This window comes from Chelonus insularis, unplaced genomic scaffold, assembly GCF_013357705.1.
Source record: "Chelonus insularis isolate UGA/USDA-ARS -01 unplaced genomic scaffold, ASM1335770v1 contig_33_pilon, whole genome shotgun sequence".
NCBI classification, from domain to species: Eukaryota; Metazoa; Arthropoda; class Insecta; order Hymenoptera; family Braconidae; genus Chelonus; species Chelonus insularis.
In genome coordinates this window covers 7,501-27,500 of record NW_023276506.1, presented here as the reverse complement: position 1 = coordinate 27,500, position 20,000 = coordinate 7,501, and the positions used below count along the sequence as shown (strand labels likewise).

At 32.0% G+C, this 20,000-nt stretch overlaps 1 protein-coding gene, 1 long non-coding RNA gene, 1 other non-coding gene and 1 pseudogene across 3 annotated transcripts in view; all 4 read left to right on the top strand.

The window, feature by feature from the left end:
* LOC118066368 (uncharacterized) overlaps window positions 1-736 on the top strand; it is a 5,891-nt gene extending 5,155 nt beyond the window's left edge. Inside the window, exon 2 of the long non-coding RNA XR_004690235.1 lies at window positions 143-736. This is a non-coding gene — a long non-coding RNA (uncharacterized lncRNA). The remainder of the gene's footprint in view (window positions 1-142) is intronic.
* A 5,016-nt stretch (window positions 737-5,752) lies between these two features.
* On the top strand, window positions 5,753-7,871 carry LOC118066371 (mRNA-capping enzyme-like; annotated as a pseudogene).
* A 439-nt stretch (window positions 7,872-8,310) lies between these two features.
* On the top strand, window positions 8,311-9,951 carry LOC118066370 (uncharacterized). Its single transcript, XM_035082361.1, has 4 exons — window positions 8,311-8,918; window positions 8,996-9,187; window positions 9,279-9,402; window positions 9,613-9,951. Exons 1-4 carry the CDS (start codon window positions 8,311-8,313, stop codon window positions 9,949-9,951), a joined length of 1,263 nt encoding a protein of 420 aa, XP_034938252.1.
* A 9,824-nt stretch (window positions 9,952-19,775) lies between these two features.
* LOC118066393 (small subunit ribosomal RNA) overlaps window positions 19,776-20,000 on the top strand; it is a 1,913-nt gene continuing 1,688 nt past the window's right edge. Inside the window, exon 1 of the ribosomal RNA XR_004690245.1 lies at window positions 19,776-20,000. This exon is cut by the window's right edge and continues 1,688 nt beyond it. This is a non-coding gene — a ribosomal RNA (small subunit ribosomal RNA).

The following is a 20,000-nucleotide window of genomic DNA, read 5'->3' as shown; positions in this document are numbered from 1 at the left end:
AAAAAAAAATCTTCAAAACCAAAAAACTATGGAACTTGGCCCAATTCAGTTTCAAATGTTCTTATGTACGAACTATAATATATGGAACTGTTGAGAGAATTTTAAAAATTGGGCCAAGTTCCATAGTTTTTTGGTTTTGAAGATTTTTGAAGTGAAAACTTCTTTAGCGGCGTTGTAGACTTTTTTTGTAATGGGTAAAAAATGTTAAACTCGCGTCAGGACACGTGACCTGATCGAAAATTCGTAAGACGGATGGAGAGTAGACAGCTGGCGTGGCGTAGGAGAGGGAGTATCCCCCTCTCTTTCTACGGCGCGGCGAGAATGTATGCCTGCGCCGGCTGTTTCGTTTAGGCGGCGCAGGGCGACATTAAGTCAATTAATTAATTAATAATTAAATTAATTAAATTAATTTTTTAATAAATTAATTGACATTCGTCAATTTGATTATTATTATTTAATCTTAGCACAACGAAATACAAAACTGCTATTGATGCGGTCTTTATTAGACATTTGAATAGGTTCGAATCGAAACTGTTCGTTTCTTACTTCAGCTATCATAAACCGATCGTATCAGTTTTAGAGATTGGCGATGATGGTTCTGATAAGAATGATAGTGAAAAAGTCGTTGAAATTATGGATGAAAGTTAATCTTTTTGAGAGATAAACTTTTTAATGTAATATAAATTGTCATGTTTGTGTACGATAGCGCAATAAATAAATATTGTATTCTACCATATAAAAGATAGTACTTTTATTCTGATAATTAAAGCAATTCGTGCAAACTTATTCCCTAACCATTCCAAAATATCCAAAACGCACAACGTTAATACTTAAGTTTTCACTTCTGCCGGCACTCCCGGAGTGCAACCCGTCGTTTTTTTTTGTACTTCAAAATTAACTGAAATTTTATAAGTCAATAGTACATTGCTAGTTCGAAAAAATTATGAAAAAAGACGCAGCTAACTTGGCGTTTTACTTGATTTCACATGTTTTTTTGATCTTACCTTTTTTCCATTTATACTAATTTTACTTGAATGTGGACTTGGCGCCAGTTTTTACAGGCATTTCTAGATGCCTGTTTTGTGCGGATTTTACTTTTTTTTGGAGTGAAAACTTCTTTAGGCGCGTTGGAGCAATTTTTAGTAGGGGACCAACTTGTAAGTTCACATCACCAAATCATCCGCGTTACTGACATAGTAACGTTGATATAATATCTATTGCTATAAAGTTGAAGCGTTCCTCTTGTATAACAGTAGAAGTATATATATGTATACATATATATATATATACATGCAAGTGGACGTTTGGTAACATTTTGTGCGACCAAAGTGGAAGTTTGGTGACGAATTGGAAGTTTGGTGACAGTCATCAAACTTCCAAAATAATTTTGAAATCTATAAAAAAAAGAAAAGTAACAGAAAAATACAATAAATGTCGGATATACGGTTAAGAACCATATAATATAATGAGTTCTGTTCTTCAAGAATCTAAAAGGAGTAGAATAACTGAGGAAATATCAAAATTTGTTACAAAAAATAGATTTATGACAATTAGTTTTTTAATTTTTTACCTAATAACGGATATTGAAGATTAAAACGTGAACATTATACATATATAATAACATCCATGTATACATTTACCATAGTATACTTGTAACAAAGTTATGTACCATTAATGTTCCATTTATGTAGCATAAGTTATGTATTACAAATAAGCATATACATAAACATATAAGCAACATCACTAAGTTATGTAACAAAATATTATATCCAATGCAAAATAATTCATGTATCGCAGTGTCTATATAACATATGTAACGTAAGTTACATTACACTGATGTTATTTCATTTTATTGATGCTATGTTACACTGAGGAAACGGCTGCGACATAACATAAACATAACATAAGAGTCACTGTTGTGACGTTTTTTTCAAAGTAACATTGTTTGGTCACGAGGACATAATATAGCCGTCACAATTGTGACGTTATACTACAATCACAATGCCATGTAACTGATACGTAACATAGAAGTAACAATTAGGTACATATCATAAAACTCAAATTTAATATAATTGTTATGTCACCTATAAGTCAAAAAAGTTACGTAACTTGTTACTTCCTTGTTATATCACATTTACATTCTGTGTTCACTGGGTAACTCCTCCAGTTACAGGAGCACTCTTACTGATGATGAAAGGAAATTATTGTAAAACTCCATTTCTGTTCTTTTACAACAAATGATATGTTACGAACAAAAGAAATATGTTTATATCCATTTTACACAGTGGATAACATTGTTTCAGTAAAAGAAAAAATTTCCCATTGGAAGATCTTAAATATATTGGATAAATCCTGTTTTTAATTGTTTATAACAAATTCAATTGTTGTAAACCATTCACATTAACAAAAAGTAGCATATAACTTTCCGAACAACCCCCTCTACATATCTGTTGAATTTGGTCGCAATCGAATTAACCGTTTTGGAGATTACCCCGAACAGACAGATAGACACCAGAAATTTATATAGGTAGTATATATACGTGCAAGTGGAAGTTTGGTAACATTTCGTGCGATCAAAATGGAAGTTTGGTGACGAATTGGAATTTTGGAGACAGTCACCAAACTTCCAAAAAAATTTTCTTCTTCCAAATTAATTTTTTTTTTAATAAGGTTACTAGAAACAACGCGCGCTCTCCGAGCGCGCTGTCTCAAGACGACAACGTTAAAAATTATTTAATTTTTATTTTTATTTATTTCGAAAATTTAAAAATTTATAACAATTTTAGGTAGTTCCTATGCTACAAAGGTGTATTTTCTGCTCTTTTATTACTCTGCCAAGCGGGTTTTTTATTTTTCTGGAATAGAAAAAAGTTCAATAAAATAATGTCTTATAAAAATAACGAAAAATATGATATTTCAATAAGACATTATTTAAAGCCAACCACAAAATTTATAACAATTTTGGATATTTATTATAATTGTTTTTTCTTTCAATCATCTAGAACATCATTTTATCCATGATTCCAAATGAAATCTATTAAAATCGATATGCAACACGCGGGAAACACTTTTTACTTTTTTTAATCATATTCTTTTGTTGTTATTATTCGACAAACACTTATTTTTCATTGATCATTTAAAACTTTTCTTTACCAATAATTCCTAAAAAAGTTTATTTAAATCGATATACAACACGCGGGAAACATTTTTCATTATTTAGAACATAGATGTCTCTTGGTTAGGCAAAAGAGAAGGAAATATTACGAGGTTAACGTGAAAGAGAGTGATAACAATACGTAACGCAAGAAAGAGGGCACTGTAGGGAGCCCAATGTGAAAGAAAGTGACAAAAGACACATTCAGTAAGAGAGAACACATGATAGAGCGCTCGATTAAGTAGAGTGAAACAGCGAGCGAAAAAATCTTGAATAGCAGAAATATCGCTGTTAGGGGCGTGGCTTATTTATAACTCCGTTAATAATTAATAAAAAATTCTCGTTTAACGTTTAATTGGAAGCTCATGATATAAGATAACTACCTATTAAATATGAAATCATAATATGTAGCAATTATAAAGATATTTGCATATAAAGATGCGTTGATGACGTCACACAAAATTTTTCGTGTATAGAGTAGTCGGTAGCCTCGGCGCTCATGGGGGAAAGAGCGCGCTAGTGAGAAAGAGAGAGAGAGGGAAAAGGTGAATGTGCACTTGGCGCCGAGTATCTACCGCTACTCTAGATAAAAATGATTTATAATAAAAATCAAAAAAAATCTACAGACTATCCCGAATTAATTACTACGGAAGTTTTACTCGTACGTACTATTATTTACATATACATTAAACTATATACATATATCGATTATATGAACCATCTAATCAATTATCGTGTTATCTACAGCTGTAAGAGCCACGCCAAGTTAATTGTGTTTAAATAAATTTTTATAAAAAAAGAGAAATTTTTTTTATTCAATTTTTTTCTCTATTTTCAAAATTTTAAAACGTAATAAGGCTGTCAACTATCTTCATGTATTGAATTTTTTTTTTATCTTATTATAAAGAGTTTGTCTTTGATTTATGTAGAAAATTACGTAATAATTTAACGAAAATTAAAAAACATTCCTATTTTATTTTAATAAATATAATTAATCTTTATGTTTAAATACTTGGCTGCAATGATTTTATGCATTTTTGTAGTTGTTCGCATAAAGAAGTTTTATAGAAATCGCACTTGATGAACGATGATTATCGTCTTCGTTATTCATACTTGGCGCGTATTTTTGTGAAGTCCGTTAGGGCTGTTTTTGGTGTGATGTATTAAATTTTTCTTATCATCGAGTTCAATAGAGCTCCATAGACATACAATAATTTGTGTAGATATACATGGATTGACTTAGATCAAATTTTCTTTAGTTTTTTAGATATAAGTATTACTTCATTATTACCCAATGACTTATGAATAATAACTGCTTTTTCATCTACAGAAACTTGCACAGAAGTGTAATCACGTTCAATATTGATAAGTAATCATTTCTCGTTGTTTTCAGGAAAGATCATTTGTACATCATGAATGAAGGATGCGAAAATCCAACGTTAGCTCTTAAGAGCTGGAACATCCCATTAGAAAGTAGATCTAAGAATTTGGAGTACTCACAGCTTTGGAAGTGCAATAAACTTAATGATTATGTGAAGTTAGAAACTTTAAGGTAAAAATATACTTGGGCACTTTTGAATGAAAATTGATTTGGAAAAATTTTTTAAAACATAGAGGTCCTATAAAAAAGACAAAGTCTTATTCCAGAGTTTAGGTGATTTATTACCTTCATGAGATTGCAAAATTTTTTTGAGAATTTCCCAGTTTTAATCCTTATTTAAAAGAGTTCAATTAAATTATTACCCTGAATTACTGACTGTTATTGTATTATACAATAGTTTTTTTTTAAATATGCTCATTTTATTTATTTTATTTTATTTTTTTACTATAACGGATAATTATCAATTATGCAATGATGTCAAATAAGAGAATTTAATTAAAAATGATATTTTCTGGGTTAAATAAATGTTACACATTCAATTTAATTAAAATATATAGGTATTTAGAATAAATTTGCAAGTATTTTCGAACAGTTACGTCAGGAAGATTAAATATAGAATTATTAGAGAGTTGAATTAATAATACTACAAAAAAACATATTATATGATTCCATGAGTAATAAATTTTAATTAATGAAATTATCAGGTTTAAATTTGATAAAATTTATTCTTCAAAATAGTCACTTTAATTCGTAGAATATTTTTCCATCTTTCATTTTTCTAAAGAAAAATTTAAAAGTAGTACTTCATTTCACCAAAACAAATATTGATTTAAAAATTTTGTATTAACAATAATTAAAAAGAAAAATTTATATCAAAAAATATAAATTTGACTATTTATAATTAGGAATGCCACTAGAGGCGTCTAGCACGCTACTGGGTGGCGCATGGTGACATTCCATTAGATTTCACGACCAGGAGGCGCGTAAGAGCTAGTTATCTAGCTAACCAGAAATGTTTTCAATCATATGAGATTCGATTCTCGACTTGTGCACATCGTGTTATTTTTCGCTCATTTCTTTTGTAAAAATACAAGTGGAATTGTGTTTTTATGCTTTAACTGCATAAGTACTAAGTGAAAACGATCATGTAAGAGTAAAAGTGGGTGTTTGTGATTGAAAATAGTTAATTTTTACAGTTGAGGTGAAGTGATAGAACAATGTCGTACCGAAGTTCCGAAGGTAGTAAAGGGATCATCCCTTCACGATGGTTATCGTGTCCTCGCAAAAGTATAAAATTAATAAACAATAAATTTCTCGCGTTTAAAACACCACTTTCTGATGAATTTGATAATCAAGTTTCTGAAGAATGTCGTTTTTCTGTTAATATGTTGTTTGCATCATCAAAGTATCAAAAAGTGAAAATGGGATTACTAATAGATTTGACAAATACCACCAGATTTTATCATAAAGCTGATGTTGAATCCCATGGTTGTCGTTATTACAAGCTCCAATGCCGTGGCCATAAAGAAGCTCTATCTGAGGAACAAACAAAAGTCTTTATAGAAATTTGTAGAAATTTCATCGCTCGTAATCCATCTGAAATAATTGGAGTTCACTGCACCCACGGTTTTAATAGAACTGGATTCTTTTTAATTAGTTACTTAGTGGAAAGTCACATATTTAAATTAGATGCTGCTGTGAGTGAATTTTCAACTGCAAGACCTCCTGGAATTTATGAAGAAGACTACATAAACGAGTTATACAGGCGATATGATGATGAAAATGATGCACTTTCTGCACCACCACGATCAACTTGGTGTTCAGATTAACATGATTCCAAAGGAGAATCTGGAAGTCGCAAATATTCCCAAAAAGGTAAAGAAAACATTGAAAACCCTGTTTTCATGGCTGGAGTTCCTGGAGTAGAACCAGTACAAGATTAAGCTTGTAGTGCTCAAGGGTAACCTTGCACTAACTAATGATGCTTAAACGGCTCCCGCGTAAAGATCTAGGGAGCGTTTCCCCAATTTCTAATTATTCCTAGGTGTCGCTTGACCCATGGTCAAGCTATCATGACACCATCTTCTCTCTCTTCGTCCTAGGACGCCGAACAAGGCACACTGATTGTCTCCCTACTGTCGCTCTGCTCCAAAAGGAACCAAGATTGGTGACTCCGAGAAATCACGTTTTTTGGAGGAAGTGCAAGCTTGGGCAGCATCTTTATTTTTTTTCTGGGATCACCGCCACTACTCATGGTCACAAGTCATCAAGTAAAACGGTTAACATAAAAGATAATCCAAAAGGCAGATAAGCATGGTAGGAGATTTTATATATATATATTGCTAGGCAGGAACGTAAAGCCTCTAATCTAGATCACGTTTGGCGACCATACTAATCTTAATTGAGTAATCTAATAATTAATAGCACTAACGATTGCGAAATCACAAAGATTTTCATTTTGATATGATTTATAAATATATGTCGTGACTCGAATTTATGTCGCGGAATCCAGTGTCAAACCTGGATTCATATTTCTATATCTTGTAATATAAAGCGTGCGTGAACATCAAGATTGTATTATTTTGTATGGAGCATTCGGATGAACTATTTTGCCAATAAATCTTGCCAACATTGTATTTAAATTTTGATATTACTTTATTTTATTTATAAATATTTGTCATACCACAAGCTAAAGTAAGAAAAATTCAAAGAAGAGTTCAAGAATTATGCAACTGGAAGAGAAGTGGTTTTCCTGGTTCTCAACCTGTCTCTATGGACCACAATAACATTATCCAATTTAAAATCAGACCATACAAAGTGTCATGGAATGCTAATGGTACTAGATTTATGATGTTAATTCAAGCTAACAAGGAAATATTCTTTATTGATAGGAATAATAGTGTCTATGAAGTGTCTGGTGTAACTTTTCCTCATGATGAAGATGTTTCTAGAACTCTAAATGATACTTTATTAGATGGAGAAATGGTTATTGATAAAGTGGATGGTAAAAATTATCCTAGGTACCTAGTTTATGATATTATTATGTGTGATGGCAGAGATGTATCTACAGACTTATTTTTCATTGAGAGATATGACATCATCGAGGGAGAAGTAATAGGGAGCCGAATTAGAGCATTAAAGGAAAGCCGAATACACCGACATCGAGAACCCTTTTCTATTCGTCAGAAGCAATTTTGGGACATCACACAAGTCAACAAGTTATTGAGTGAAAAATTCCTTAAACAATTGGGTCATGAACCAGACGGTCTGATCTTCCAGCCTCAGTGTTCCCAGCCGTCACATAATTATAGTACATGTCACATAAATCTATCTTGATGTACTATGTACTCCAAACAGTACTTATGTGACACTGATGTACTATAATTCGATTATTTTTGCATATACAAAATACAAAAAATATACACATAAAAAATTATACATAGAAAAATACAGTATTCATATGTGTTCATATATTATTTTATTTTTGACTTTTTATCGCTAGGAAGCGCTCCTATCTCGAAGAATAAATGAAGCTAACTTCACTCAATATGAAAATTATTTTAATTATCAATGTAGGTCATTTTTTAATCCGAGGTGTTGGTTAGTTTTACAATGATAATAGTTTCTGGAACGGCATAAAAATGTAAATATACATTACAAAACTAGTTTAGTTAATTAATTTATTTTTATAACTAGTCAAATACCAAAAAGTATATTATTTATGAGTAATAAAAATAATCTAAAGAGTAAAATATCAAAGTTAGCTACGAAGAAAATGGAATCTTCTGTTGAAAACAGATCTCCGAATACCTCCTGTAATTCACCACCTGAAAAATCAACCAAGACTGTTCGACGTAAACAAAAATTTAGGAGTGAGTGGTTATCAGAAAGTGATTTCAGTACTTGGCTTATCCCAGATAAATCAGATATTTACAAAGCTACATGTATTTTATGTAAAACTTCCATGAAGGCTGAAATATGTGTAATTCGAACCCATGCCAAAGGTCAAACTCACATGCGAAATATTAGTGGCACTAAGAAGCAAACTCCCATCACTACTTTTACAGAATCTAATATTAATAATAACTCCAACAACTCGGTACATAGAGCTGAGATAAAATTGTGTGGTTTTTTATCAAAACATAATCTTTCATTTAAAATAATGGATCATCTTGGTCCATTATTGAAAAGTTGCTTTCCTGATTCACAAATCGCTCAAAAAATTCAAATGAAAAGTACTAAATCTTCTGCTATTGTTAAGAATGTCATTGTCGTATCTGAAAAAGAATATTTAGCTAACAAATTGAAGAATAATAAATTCAGTATACTTGTTGATGAATCAACTGATATATCAGCAATTAAAGCACTGTGTATTGTTATAAGGTAATAAGAACTTTTTTTTCACTGTCTCTTTAATTATAACTTATTGGAATATATATTTATAAATTTTTTAATTTCAGATTTTATGATTGTGAAGCTAGTAACATTGTTAGCCGTTTTTGGGACCTCTGCCAAGTCTTCAGTGACACTAATCTAGTTGATGCAGCAACTGCAGAACATCTTTTCAATATTGTGAAATTATCATTTGATGAATATCAAATCCCCTACTCCAATATCATTGGTTTTGTTTCGGATGGTTGCAATGATGGGGTGTAATAATTCAGTTGCCACCAGATTTCAAGATTTATGTCCTAATATATGCATTTTTAAATGCATATGTCATTTTTTGCACCTTTGTGCAAGTACTGCTTGCAAACAACTACCCAGACAATGTGAAGATTTGGCACGTGATGTTTTCAACTTGTTAAGTGCAAGTGCTAAACGACAATTTGCGTTGAAAGAGTTTCAAGAGTTCTTAGATGTTGAAGTACACAAGATTTTACACCCTTCTCAAACTTGATGGTTATCATTATCATCAGTAGTATTAAAATTACTAGAACAATGGACAGCATTACAAACATATTTTATTGATCAAGTATATGAAGCTAAACTACATGCAGCTGGAACAATATTAAATTATCTGAATAACCCGATTGTGAAGTTATATTATTTATTTTTAAAATGGGTTTTACGAAAGTTCACTACTTTGAATGAAATTTTTCAATCTGAAAAACCAATGATAACTTCTATGTATAATGCTGTTAAAATTACTTACCTAGAGCTACTACAAAGTTACATGCAATCAGATTATATCAGCCAAACTTCATTAGCTGATATTAATCCAACTGATAAAACTAGATTTTTATCATCTACTCGAATATATGCAGGCGTTGATGTGATTAATTTTTTTAGTTCTCCTGAATTTAATGAGAGAATGAAAGAAGATTTTTTCAATGGTTGTATAATGTTTTTAAGCACTGGCTGTAATGAAATCAAGTCTCGTTTTGATTTTGGTAATGCTCTAGTACAAAAATAAAATGTACTGCAACCTTCACTGCATCCAAAGCAATGGATCGAAGAACAAGAAACAACACACCATCACTTATGCCTTTAATGCAACTACTACCACGTATTGTAACTGTAGTAAACAATACCCGAATACTAGTAACAAAGCTTTATTTAAAGTAAAACAATTGGCAAACACGATATAACGTTACACAGCAGTTTTCAAACAGGGCGAGAAGCGCCACCACGCGGTAAGAAAGTGAAACTTATTTTGTTTCGTCGTAGGCTAAGGGATCTATGTTTATACTGCCAGTTCTTCATCCTCCCTTAAACATAATCCCATTTTGGTAGAGCAGTATTGCAGCTTCGGTAGAGGTGTGGCTTTGGTAAGTACATCAGCGACCATCGCAGCAGATTGGACATAACGCATATCAACGGATCCTCCAAGTACTTTGTCCCGGATAAAATGATGCCTCACATCGATATGCTTGGTTCTGGAATGAAAGCCATCAGTACCTGAAAGTTTAATGCAACTTTGGTTATCACAATAAACGCCTAAAGCTTCCTTCTTCAAATGAGGCCAGAACTCTTCTTGCATTTGCTTCAACCATAACGCCTCTTGTACACATGAAGCTAATGACATGTACTCTGCCTCAGTCGTAGACAGGGCAACTGTGGGCTGACGCCTGGAGTTCCAGCTGATCGATCCTCCCTGGAACACGAACACATAGCCAGTGCATGATCGTCGATCATCTTCAGAGCTTGCCCAGTCAGCATCACAATAAGCATGACATAATTCTTCTGAGTCACTTTGCTTGTAACTTAGTTTATAATTCAAAGTGCCTTTTAAATATCTGAGCACTCTCTTTAAGGCAAGCCAATGTTGCTTCTCAAATTTATTATTATATTTGCTCAATTTGTTCACAACATAACAAATATCAGGTCTTGTTCCCTGCGATATGTAAAGCAAACAACCAATAATTTCTTGATATGGAACTCTCTTTAAAAACTCTTTTTCTTGTTCCGTCTCTGTCGTTTCTTCACTTTTTCCTTTGAATTTTAAATTCACCTCCATAGGTGTCATAACTGGTTTACAGTCTGCCATACCATATTTATTTAAAACTTCCATAATATATTTCTTTTGATCAATGTATATACTTCCTTTTTCTCTTTGTACATGCAGACCTAAACAATATTTCACCTCACCAAGATCCTTCATATGAAATCTGTTCATTAATTCATTTTTTATATACTTTTCTGTATGTGAATTGTTTGTGAAAATTAAAATGTCATCCACATATATAGCCATAAACAGTATGTTATCTTTGCCTGTTATTTTGTAATAAATGCATGGATCTAATTTTGATCTTAGGAGCCCCATGTCTTTTAGTGAGGAATTTAATTTTTTATTCCATTGACGACTTGCTTGCTTCAGTCCATACAATGATTTTTTAAGCAAACAAACTTTTCCATCATCGCTTTCATACATTGGTGGCTGAGTCATGTAGATTTCCTCTTCGACATCTCCTTGAAGGAATGCTGACACGGCATCCATTTGATAAATATTCAAGTTATACTTTACTGCCGTGGCAAATAAATATCTTAATGAACTCATTCTCACAACCGGTGAGAAAACTTCTTGGTAGTCAATACCTTTCTTTTGAGCACAACCTTTTATAACAAGACGTGCCTTGTACTTTACAATTTTACCATTCTCATCTGTTTTTTTCTTAAAAACCCACTTACAGGGAATGGCCCTTTTTGACTCTGGTAAACTTGTGATTTCAAAAGTATTGTTCTCTAACAGAGATTTGTATTCCTCATCCATGGCTTCTTTCCAGTGCCTGGATTCTGCGCTTGATAACGCTTCTTCTACTGTCAACGGATCGGAGTCCTGTGGGACACACATGAAATTATGACCGGGAGAAGAATGCTCTACATTTGAACGTTGACGAGGTCTCAATGTAATGTTTCTTTCAAAATTGAAACTGTCAAAACTGTCACTGTTGTAATCATCGGTATCTGGATAATAAGTCTCATCCCTATTATTTGATTGACAACTATCAAATGATGTAGTAGATATATCACTTTGTGACAACAGATTCAATGTTTCATCGGTAGCATTTAGCGTCTCTTCCAATACATCACTGTTTGTACTTTGGTTTAACTGTTCTGTATTACTTGAACTTAGTTGTATCTTCGCAAGATGTGGCATTGACACGGACTTCTCATTATCAATATTAGCATTTTCTATGAAAATCACATCTCTGCTTGTAATAATTTGTTTGTTTCTGGGATTGTATAAACGATACCCTTTAGTATTATCGCAGTAGCCCATGAAAATCATTTCTTCTGATTTCTTATCCCACTTTAACCGTTTTTGTTTTGGTACATGAACCATTGCTTTAGAACCAAATATTTTCATATGTGCTAAATTAAGCTTTTTACCTGACCACTTTTCTTCTGGTGTCTGTTCTTCCAAAACTTTTGAGGGTGAACGGTTAATTATGTATGCAGCTGTGGCTACCGCTTCTGCCCAGAAACCTTTGTCCAAATTTGCATCAAATAACATACACTTAGCACGCTCCACTAGGGTCCTGTTCATTCGTTCCGCTAGCCCATTCTGTTCTGGCGTGTACGGAGTGCTGGTCTGATGCCGGATGCCACAATCTGTCAAAAATTTAGAAACATCTTTATTCATATATTCAGTACCATTATCAGTTCTTAATATTTTAATCTTTTTATCCAACTGATTTTCTACTTCATTCTTATACTTTGCAAACACTGATTTAATGTCCATTTTATTTTTCAAGAAGTATACATAAACTTTACGGGATTTGTCATCTATGAATGTGATAAAGTATTTAGCTCCTCCTCTAGAGGGCGTCTCCATCGGACCACAAACATCTGAATGAACTATTTCTAGCAATGTATCAGCTCTTGAACCAGAATGTGGAAACGGTAATCTAGTCTGTTTTGCCTCGAAGCACGGTAAGCATGAAGTACTCTCTTTGGTATTACTAATATTTACCCCTTCTGCACACTTTTCTAATTTCTTAACATCAGCAATATTTAAATGACCCATCCGTCTATGCCAAGTGTTTAAATCAGCCTTGTTTTCTACAGCTGCGACTGCACATGCATTGCCAGTAATTGTATTCAATTTGTACATGTTATTGGTTAGTCTCGCCGTTGCTATAATGCTATTTTGAGAATTATAAATCACACAGCCTTCATCGGTAAATTCTACTTTGCAACCTTTTTTTGTTAACTGGCTAACCGATAACAAATTAGCACTAAGCTCTGGTACTAATAAAACATTTCTCACCTGGATTAAATGCTCATCATTGCATACAGTAGTCTTTATATTTACATTACCCATTTTTTGCACGGTGACAGCATCATTATTTGCAACCATTATTTTTTGTATCGGAGGTATTTGCAAATCATACATCCAGGCAGGGTGTCGGCACATATGCATTGTTGCTCCTGAATCTATGTACCAGTCATCGGGATTCACTGTGCTGTAGGCTGAAAAAATTGCTGTAAAAACATTATTTGAATTGTTGTTTTTCTTTATTGTGCACTGATTTTTAAAATGTCCATACTGATTGCAATTATAGCAACGGGGACCTTTTCCTTTGGGCTTTTGCTGATTTTTGGGGGTACTTTTATGTTTTGTGTAAAAAGCTGTTGACTCGGAAACTTTTACTTCTTGTAACAGTTTTGTCTTTATAAAGTCGGATGAAATTTTGATTCCGGAGCTTTCCAGGCCCATGATCATAGGTTTATATGTCTCTGGCAAACCAGCCAGCATGAGCGTTCCTAACCATTCGTCATCTACTTTAAATCCAATGTTCCTCAATTTGTGAGCGGTGGTCATTATTTTATTGACATATTCCTCAATACTGACACAACTGTCGAGTGATGTGTTGATTAGATCCTTTAGGAGACCAACTTTTCTTGTGAGCCCGGAGTCCTCAAATGCTTTTTGGAGATTAATCCACATCTCACGAGCGCTGGTTGCACTTTCAATGTGAACATAATTGATCGGCTCCACCAACAGAACAATTTTGGACTTTGCCTTCACATCTTTCTTTGCGTCTACCGCTGAAGTATCATCAGGATCAACACAACTCCATAGTTCTTCGTGCTGTAAGTATGATTTAACAGCAAATCTCCACGTACTGTAATTTTCCCGGCCGGTTAACTTGTCGATTTGTAGGTTATTCGACATCGCGGCCTATTATATTTTTTTGCACTGTTTATACGACTTTACGGATAAAACTTTTTACTTCACTTATATTCAGGTATGGGACGGCCCATAACCTGTAGTAAACAATACCCGAATACTAGTAACAAAGCTTCATTTAAAGTAAAACAATTGGCAAACACGATATAACGTTACACAGCAGTTTTCAAACAGGGCGAGAAGCGCCACCACGCGGTAAGAAAGTGAAACTTATTTTGTTTCGTCGTAGGCTAAGGGATCTATGTTTATACTGCCAGTTCTTCAGTAACACCGAATGAATACCAAGATGTTGACAATGAATGGCGACGATTTCCTAACTTTGAACTACCTGGTTATATGAGTATAAAGGATAATCCAGATATTTTTTGGAATAAATTATTCAAGAATAATTCTGGAGATAATAGGGCTTCTATCTAATCAACGAATATATGATTGTATTGATTATGAACCAAGCAAGACTGAGTTTAGTCGAATGACCGCTGCAATACTTTATCCTCCTAAATTAGGTGGGAAAAAAACTTATTCTAAAAGAAATTGTGATAGGAATTTGAGAGAAAATAGGAATGAGAGTGATGAAAATGACTTTGATAATGTTATTATGCCAAATGAATCATATCGATTCTATTCAAGAAGAAAATAAGCCTGTTCATTCAATTAAAAAAAAAAATTAGAAAATAAAAATAAATATTTATTTTTAAATAATTACGTTGATCAGTATTGGAAAGTTTAAAAATTGAAGTTAAAATGTTGAATCATATAATAATCTTGCTTTTTTTTATATTTTCTATTGTATAAGATGAATAACATAACAAATATCAATAAATAACTTTGTATTCAATAATGTTTTTGTGATTTTTAATATTATTATCCGTTTTCTATTCATTTTTATCCCTTTTTCATATATTTTTATTATTCATGTGTACATTAACTAATATCTATAGCTTAAAAAAAAAAAAAATTCATTGATAACTTGATATTGTGTATAAAAAAAGTTTAAAAGTACGTTAGAAATCATTTTATTATTTCAAAATACTTGGAATGTAGATTTTTCATCCATTTTTTATCTAATTTCGATGTGTAACATAATTTCGAGGCCCGTACTATAATTCTACGGCCCTGGTCACATAATATAGCTTCAAAAATCTGGTAACACTGGTCATCAGGGACCTTATCTAGTCGATATCAAACAAATTCTATTGGATAAACTTAAATCTAACAATTATTGACCTTTTTCTATTATTTATAACAATTATAGGTTGTTATAAACAAATCATATATGCGAGAGTAGACAAACAGTCATCAGTAAACTCATCTAGTCGATCTTGAACAAATTCCACTGGATAAACCTAAATCTAACAATTATTGACGTTTTTCCATTATTTTTTCATCTTTTAGTAAATTTTGTGTTCTTGTTTCGATGACCTGTAAATCAAGAGACACGTTTATTTTAGTAGTCTCTCGAGCGCCAAGTATGAATAGCGGTGACGAAGGCACTACCGTGTCTCTATTCCGCTCAGATTAGCACTTTTGAGGTTATGCTCCTTTAAATTTCCAATTTCTCTGCAATAATGACATGAACTTTATTAAAAAATCTTTGAAACCCCCATTGATTAGCTACGACAATAAATTGCAATTGCTATTGTGTCCTGAAAATCATTTATGTGCAAAAATAAAAATTGGCCACGCCCCTTGGACCGCATTCTAAGTAAAAAGAATCTTCTTCCTTAAAAGTACGACTTTTTTTATAAAGTTGTTACTACCATGAAGTTGCTGCATGACTATGGAAAATATTATGTTGGTAAAAAATGAAAGAATTACTGAGGCACCAAATTATAAATGTAAATTTTTTTTGGTATAAAAAATTAATAAAAAGTAATGCAGTTTTGGGGAGTGTATCAATAGGGGGGGGGGATATACCGTGTACCTATTACTTAAATAAAACAACCATCTTTCAATAAATGTTTTTTTAGCGCTGGTGAGCGTGTTGAATGCTCCTTTCTGTCAAACGTACCTATACATAAATCAAGTAAGTACGGTAGTTGATAGTAGCGGTAAATTAATCATAAATTGTCAGACGAAGATATTTTATTTATCTGTCAATAGTTGTGACTGTACAGAGATATTAAAAAATCGGTGTGATTGATTTTCTGAATACTTTTTAATAAAATTCAATTTACAGGTCATCGAAACAAGAACACAAAATTTACTAAAAGATGAACAAACGAAACAAAAAATTAAAATAGATGTTTCTACAAAGAAAAAAAAAAGAAGTAGTGTGGGAAAAATCTCAAGCTGCGAAACAAAATGTAAGGGTTATTTTATTGCAATAACAATGAAGTAAAGTACAACCAAATGAACATTGTCATTTTATAGTTCAATGTCTTGTTCCAGATATTACACATCAAAAAGAAAAAAAGAAGAAGAAGAGAAGTTGGAAAAGAAAAGAAACGGGTTCGACAAATTATTGAAAATACTAGGAGAAAATTAAATAGATTTAAAATCATGTTTTCATGTTTTTTTGAATTTTTCATAATTTTGAGGTACAGATAAATTAAAATATATACTTTTTTTGGTAAATAAATAAAAAAAATAATCAATGAATATTCTACTAATCATAATGAATATACTTTATATCCAATAAATACATGTACTAGAGGATCATTGAATAAATAAACACAATGAACGGTTGAAACTGTTTCTACTCCACCAACATTGTAAATTTACTACTAGCACATTTCGAAAGGGGCACAAATGTTATATGACCAAAATGTTCAGGACAGTATAGTACTGATACAAATGTCGCTCCAGTACAATAGTATAAGGCATTAAAGACGCAACAGTTAAAATTGTGTTAAAATTATTAATAATTTTTTTCAAAATTACTTTTTATTTAAATTGAGTTTTTGGGAAAATTCTAAATATAGATTTACAGAAGAATTCAAATAGTTATTCTGTTGACTTTTGATTCACTCTCATGTGAATGCAGCATGAATCTTCTGTCTACTTACGACTTCATTCTGAACGGTCAATTTCCCCCTAAAGAAAACCAAAGTGTACAAAGTCTAGAGATTGTTATTTATTTTATAATGTTTAACGAAAAATTAAGTGACTCATAAATGATAAGTAAGGTAGCTAATCCATTTTTTACATTTAATCACAATAATTAAAAATTGAACATAATAAGTATTTCTTTTCTTTTATTTGTAGGAAATTCTCATGAAAAAAGTTGATGGTGGGAATGCAATAGAAGAGAAATTGTATCCTACTAAATTGAAGAAAAAGAGAGGAGGAAAAATTTAAAGAATAGAATTTAAAATTTATGTGTTCATATGAATTATTGCACTCATTATTTTACTTACATCTCCTCACTTATTACTTTTTAGATTTTATAAGTTAAAATCAGAAAAGGCGCAAAAATCTAATATGCCGGAAAATTTAAGGTGCCGCTTCTAATTCTGAACCTGCGTGGATGTTATGCGCGACGATCGATCGTACATTCCGCGCTGTCATTATGCCGTGTCCGTATTATGCCGACCGAGTTTTTCGGTATCGAAAACGACAAATATTTATGTACATTTTAAGTTGATAGGTAATACATAGAATGTATTACCGATGGTTTGACGTTTTAAAAAAAATCGTTTTACGTTTTTTGAAAACTAATTCATGTCCTTCAATCAATAATTTTGTTTATATCTCAAGATCGGTAGGAGATAACAATTTTTTTTTTATTGAGTTGATAGTTAAATACTACCAGACTGAAGACTATTATACAGTACCGGACATCAATGCTGTGTGATTTTCTATAGGACGGTATAGGAAAATCGCCTGTAGAACCCTTGAAAAATTGAACAGCATTTATGTCTGGTACTGTACTATCTATACACAGATAGTGATGTCTGTTCTAAAATTCCATGTCGTAGTAACGGAGTCGAATGATGCACATTCCGTTTGTTGTACAAAAAATCGTGAAATCACACCAAAAACAGCTCTAACGGACTTCACAAAAATACGCGCCAAGTATGAATAACGAAGACGATAATCATCGTTCATCAAGTGCGATTTCTATAAAACTTCTTTATGCGAACAACTACAAAAATGCATGAAATCATTGCAGCCAAGTATTTAAACATAAGATTAATTATATTTATTAAAATAAAATAGGAATGTTTTTTAATTTTCGTTTAAATTATTACGTAATTTTCTACATAAATCAAAGACAAACTCTTTATAATAAGATAAAAAAAAAATTCAATACATGAAAATAGTTGACAGCCTTATTACGTTTTAAAATTTTGAAAATAGAAAAAAATTGAATTAAAAAAAAATTTCTCTTTTTTATAAAAATTTATTTAAACACAATTAACTTGGCGTGGCTCTTACAGCTGTAGATAAAACGATGATTGATTAGATGGTTCATATAATTGATAGCCACGCCAAGTTAATTGTGTTTAAATAAATTTTTATAAAAAAGAGAAATTTTTTTTTAATTCAATTTTTTTTCTATTCTTTATGTTTAACATACTTGGCTGCAATGATTTCATGCATTTTTGTAGTTGTTCGCATAAAGAAGTTTTATAGAAATCGCACTTGATGAACGATGATTATCGTCTTCGTTATTCATACTTGGCGCCATATTTTTGTGAAGTCCGTTAGGGCTGTTTTTGGTGTGATTCAAATTTTACCAATCGACCCAATTACAATAACTTCTTAATGGGAAGTTAATAAAAACCGAAGAAAATAATTCATTTCAAATATTGTTGATTTTTAGATTTAGATACTTAGACGAAGTCATAGGAATTTGCTAGTTCGAGTAAATAAATGTGTTCTGCATTACCATTCATAATTGTTTAACAAAATTGCCATAAATGATAAGTATACATATTATGAATATAACGTAGTAGTAAGGTTTTCTTCCAACTATATTGCTGCGTAGTTGATACAGTGACGCTTTCTCGAGTGCGGAGTGGAGGGGAGTAGTCGGTCGTCGTGCTGCGATCAGCTCTCTTACGCTGCACGTTACTAACATGAAATAGTTTGAGTTGAAACAGTTGAAAAGCAAAAGCATCTGAAAACTACAAACAGATGAGAATCTCAAACAGTTGAATGTCTGAGCAATTGAAAGTCGTATGAATATAATAGTTGAGCATAACAATATATACTAACGCAACATAGCCACGAGTCGATGTCGTAGACTGAATGACTCTTATGTGGTGAATCGTCGGAAGGCGTTTATAATTGTTATATGTATACTCTCAGTTGCATATAACTAAAAACAACAGAAATGTTATACTCACTTCAGTCCTAGTACGAATAGTAAAAATTTTTTTACTACGTATACGAATATAACCAAGTCGCTAACAGTAATAGCTAGCGAGAGTAAATTTTTAATAAATTTAGAAAAGAGAGTGTTTGAACTTTTCAGTTATACATTCATATCAATGAATGTTTAAATTTCTTAAGTATAAAAGTGTTGATGGAAACACAGTTTTCACCTACAACACAAAATATGTGTTACATAGTAAGGCTTCAATATAATACATTTGTTTTACTATATAACCCATATTTTCGAGAACGGATGTGTGTGTATAAACACATTATAAAGTTCCCTGGTTGATCCTGCCAGTAGTGATATGCTTGTCTCAAAGATTAAGCCATGCATGTTTAAGTACATACCGAATTACGGTGAAACCGCGAATGGCTCATTAAATCAGTTATGGTTCCTTAGATTGTACCCACATTTACTTGGATAACTGTGGTAATTCTAGAGCTAATACATGCAAACTAGAGTTCCAACCAGAGATGGAAGGAACGCTTTTATTAGATCAAAA